The sequence below is a fragment of the Octopus bimaculoides genome, chromosome 29, assembly GCF_001194135.2.
Source record: "Octopus bimaculoides isolate UCB-OBI-ISO-001 chromosome 29, ASM119413v2, whole genome shotgun sequence".
Classification (NCBI taxonomy): domain Eukaryota; kingdom Metazoa; phylum Mollusca; class Cephalopoda; order Octopoda; family Octopodidae; genus Octopus; species Octopus bimaculoides.
The window spans coordinates 8,361,759-8,366,992 of NC_069009.1; the positions used below are offsets into that span (position 1 = coordinate 8,361,759).

Below are 5,234 nucleotides of genomic sequence, written 5' to 3' on the forward strand. Positions count from 1 at the left end.
GAAGAAGAATTGGAAGAAGAAGAAGAAGAATTGGAAGAAGAAGAAGGAGAAGAATTGGAAGAAGAAGAATTGGAAGAAGAAGAAGAATTGGAAGAAGAAGAAGAATTGGAAGAAGAAGAAGAATTGGAAGAAGAAGAAGAAGAAGAATTGGAAGAAGAAGGAGAAGAATTGGAAGAAGAAGAAGAAGAAGAAGAAGAAAAAGAAAAAGAATTGGAAGAAAGAAAGAAAGTAAAAAGAAAGAATAAAACTAAATACTCACTGATCTTGTGCAGAAGAATGAGCATCTAAGTCACGTAAACGAATTCTCTTCTGAGTCTGGAAATTTTCAAGTCTCTCCTGGATGAGTGCTTGGGCATCAACCAATTCGCTCTGTTGTAACTGGAATGACTTCAACTTCATGGAATTCACAACGCTCAGCTTCATAGATGCTTTAATCTCATTCTTGATTTCCCTGTTCATGGCAGGTGAATAATTATGATGGTAATAAAAATTAGATGGCAACAACAATTAGGAGAACAAGTCCAACAAATACACACACACAGATGGCTTTCAGTGAGTTTCTATTTATTCTTCTTTAACAAGAATAAATATGGGCAGGCATGGTGAAGTGGTGGTGGAATGTTACCGTAGACAGGGCCATTAGAGCAAAGAAACAGGCCCTGAAAACCTGGAAGAGTTGGGGTGTTTTCAAGGGAGATAATCAAAGACTGTAACATTGTAATACTTCATGTAAAGTAAATATAACAAATGAAAAATCCTTCAAGAATCCATAAAAATTCCTGGATCACTACCAAAATTTCATCATATGTTCCTTGTGTCATTACCAACTTTTCCTGCAAGTTTCATCAAATATTGTTCACAACTTTTTGAGTTATTTTGCACACAGACGGACAAACCAACGTCGATAAAAACCTCCTTCTTTGGCGGAGGTAACTACTATATCATACATTAGATAATGTAGTCCTAGATAGATCTGAATAAAAGATGGAATGGAGTTGGAACATCTCTGATCATAGGTCTGCTGGATCAGGACTAACCCTGGGCTAAACTACAACATAACTATAGCAAAAAACTCTGACTCACTCATGTTTTTGCATATCCTCTTCCATGGTTTGCAGGAGATGTAAGGTCTGCTCTTGCATGTGCTCAGAGTTCTTCATGTTGCTCACCTTGTTGCTGTAATCTGACAAATTACTCTCTTTCCTCTGGATCTCTTCCTTCATCTTCTTCACCTTCTCCTTCATTGATTTCATCTTTTCCTTCGTCTTCTCAGGAGACTGAACAATGTTCTGTTGCAACTTCTCTTTCTGCTGCTTCAATTTCACAATTTCACAATTTGTCTGAGCCTGCATAGTTATTAATAATAATAATAATAATAATAATAATAATAATAATAATCATCATCATCGTTTAGCATCCACTTTCCATGCTGGCATGGGTTGGATGGTTTGACTGAGGACTGGAGAGCCAGATGGCTGCACCAGGCTCCAATTTGATCTGGCTGAGTTTCTACAGCTGGATGCCCTTCCTAACGCCAACCACTCTGAGGGTGTTGTGGGTGCTTTTACGTACCAGTCAGGTGGTACTGGCAACGGCCATGCTCAAATGGTGTTTTTTTACATGCCACCTGCACAGAAACCAGTCCAGCGGCACTGGCAACGACCTTGCTCAAATGTTGTTTTTCACATGCCAGTAAGGCAACGCTGGTAACAATCACGCTCGAAAGGTGCTTTTTACGTGCCACCATCATGGCAGCCAGTTAGCGGCCCTGGCAACGATCACACTCGGATGGTGCTCTTAACGTTTCACTAGCACGGATGCCAGTCAAGCAGTGCTGTCATCAGCCACGTCAGCATGATGATGATGATGATAATAATAATGATCGTTTCTACTAAAAGCACAAGGCCTGAAATTTGTGGGGATGGGGAAAGTTGATCACATCAACCCCAGTACTTGACTGGTACTTAATTTATTGATCCCGAAAGGATGAAAGGTAAATGTGACCTCAGTGGAATTTGAACTCAGAACATAAAGACAGACGAAATACTACTAAACATATTGCTCAGGATGCTAACGATTCTGCCAGCGGGCCACCACCATAATAATGATGATGATGATGATGATAACAACAACAACAATCCTAGATACACTATGTCTGAATAACAGATGGGATGGTCGCAGTTGGAACACCTTAGATTATAGGCCTGCCAGAGTTAAACAACATCCTCTTACCTTCACGGCTCTAATTTCCGCAGTCTTGGCCCTTCGTTCTGCTATGACCTGCAATATTTCCTGGCTCTCTCCCTGGATTGCACTTATTTTCTCTCTCATTTCCTCTGAATCCTTCATCAACTGATGCCCAAAGAGAACAATTACCATTATAATAATAATAGCAATAATAATAATAATAATAATAATAATAATAATAATAATAACAATAATAATAATAATAATAGTAATAATAATAGTAATAATAATAATAATAGCAATAATAATAGTAATAATAATAATAATAGTAATAATAATAATAATAATAATAATAATAGTAATAATAATAATAATAATAAGAAGAAGAAGAAAAAGAGGCTCAGTTGTTTGTTACAGATTAACTACTAAGATACAAGTTAAAGCATCTAACTTGTTTCTCATTCACCACCATTAATATCATTCTCCATATCCACATGTTACACTGCCCCCACCACCACCACCTCCCATGCCCAGACCACCAAATTATTTCTCCTCATGTATTACACCTGTTATTTATCTCCTTAATCCACTCCCACACCCTACCTAAACACATCGTCTCTCTTCTCCTCACTGTCAACTGTATCATCACTACCCTAAGCCTCCCCAAACACATCATCTCTCTTCTCCCCACTGCCAACAGTATTATTACTATCATACTGTTAGTGTCCCTATGGCTCTCCCAGGTCATGCATTCTTTGCCCTTCAACCCTTTTCCAGGCTTTACAGAGGTGACTGCCCTTCTTTTATACAATCTCTTCTTTTATACAGTCTTGCCACCCATTCTTCACCTGGCAAAGACTGATTTACAAGCATCTATCTATCTTGTTGTCTGGTGAGGATGTAATTCATCTTGTTTATGGGCCTTCCACATTGATAGGTGATCAGGTGGCTAGTTGGTTTCCAGGTCATTAAATCATTTGAAGCACGGAACTCCAGTATTCTTGTTTCTACCTCATTTCTACAGCCAAATCTGTAACTTCCATGCATACCATGAAATCCACGGCAATGTTGCCCAATGTGTCCATTGAAGTTATCAAGCCACAATAATCAAGTCTCAGTCATTGCGGAGGTATCTCAGCAAAAAGATTTAATAAAATTGGTCCTTCTTATCATCGGCCAGCCCAGACGATAGAGCATACACAGAGGTAGATGTAACTTGATTTATCTAAGATTAATCTCTGCTTAACTACCTTTGTCTGCCTCATCAAAATGGTGATAACGATAGACAGACACGCAGATATTTATGGATAGATAAACATATATATTGGTATACAGAGACAATCAGACAGACATGAGGTGGCATCAAAAACCTCCCTGACTAGTTCTGTAGCGTGTCCACAGATGACAGCACGCGATTGCATACACAGTGAGAGCTAGCAGTGACTTTCATTTGTGTTTTTGTTATCACATGTATGCTGTAATGATTTTGTTATGGACAGGAAGAGCCAATGTGACATTTTGTGTTAAACTTGGGAAGTCTGCTACAGAGGCATTGAATCTGTTTCAACAAGCTTATGGTGACAAGGCAATGTTTGAAGTGGCACGGGCAATTCAAAAGTGGAAGAATGTCTCTGGAAGACAATGAGCGATCTGGAAGACGTGCTACAAACGTCACTCCTGGAAATGTGGTATTGTGCATTGAGAATTTGTTCTTTAGGGCCAGACCATCAATCAAGAGTTCTACTGCAATGTTTTGAAGTGTTTAAGGGAAGACATTCAATGAAAACAACCAGATCTGTGCAGCACAAAGAACTGGATTCCTCACTACGACAATGCACCATCAACGTGAGTTTCTCACCAAAAACAACATGGCATCGTTTCCACCCTATTCACCAGTTTTAGCACCTGCAGACTTCCATCTCTTCCCCACGATGAAAATGCAACTCAAGTTTCACCGTTTAAACACTGTTGTCCAGATCATGAGTGAATCGCAGAAGATCCTCAACTCACTTACAGGAAACTACTTTCAGACTGATTCCAAGTGGCAGAAATGCCGAGACTGGAATATTGTGGCACAAAGTGACTATTTTGAAGGAGAAGATGTTAAAACTTAGATAAATAAGTTATTTTTTTTTAAACGTAACTAGTCTGGGAACCTTCTGATACCACCTCACACACACACACACACACACACAGAAATAAAAGAAGACAACTAACAGATTCCCTTTCTGGTTCATTCTTTGCTTGTATCTGAAGGGCAATTTCCAATTTTTTCTTACTTTCTTCATTATTCTTGAGCAATTCACTGTGTTGCATCTTCCTGGTTTCCTTTTGGAGAGAAAGAGAAAGAGGTAACAATGTAGTAAATGATAATATTGTTTAACCCTAGGTCAATCCAGATGGGTCTAGCAGTGACCGTCCTACCTCATTGTGTATCTAAAACTTTTACATGTTTCAATTGTTTGTATGTATGTATGTATGTATGTATGTATATTTGTGTGTATATATATATATATATATATATATATATATATATATCATTATGTCATATATATTACTTTTTATAAAATATAATAAAATAGATTATTTATATATGTTTATCTATAGGTGTAGTATGGTAAGAAGCTTCCTTTCCAACCACATGGTTCTGGGTTCAGTCCAAATGTGTGGCACCTTGGGCAAGTGTCTTCTACTATAGCCTGGGGCCAGCCTTGTAAGTGGATTTGGTAGATAAAACTGAAAGAAGCCTGTCACATATATGTATATAATTACTTATGCAGATATTGTGTAAGAAGGAAACAGCCAGTGTTTTTTTATGTAGTAACTTGATTCTTTATTATACTGGTACTAACAAATACATATTAATTACAGAACAGTGTTAAGATAGAAACATAATTGGAGTGGTATTCAGTCTTGTAAAGGATCAAGTTCATGTTACCAAGCTTGTTTCCATTAGAAGAAATTTGAATTGTTTGATGTTATAGCTTGGAATATTGGCAGTGACGGGGGTGAAATTAAACCAATATTTGTAGGATATATATACATAC

General features: G+C 37.8%; 1 protein-coding gene across 1 annotated transcript in view; it reads right to left on the reverse strand.

Annotated features, from left to right (window-relative positions):
- Window positions 1–5,234, reverse strand: part of LOC106877232 (kinetochore protein Nuf2-B) — a 24,377-nt gene that overhangs the window by 16,688 nt on the left and 2,455 nt on the right. The window contains exons 2-5 of the mRNA XM_014926094.2: window positions 4,405–4,515; window positions 2,233–2,352; window positions 1,084–1,346; window positions 260–451 (exon numbers count right to left, since the gene is read on the reverse strand). Of these exons, the coding sequence (XP_014781580.2) occupies window positions 260–451; window positions 1,084–1,346; window positions 2,233–2,352; window positions 4,405–4,515 (686 nt within the window). The remainder of the gene's footprint in view (window positions 1–259; window positions 452–1,083; window positions 1,347–2,232; window positions 2,353–4,404; window positions 4,516–5,234) is intronic.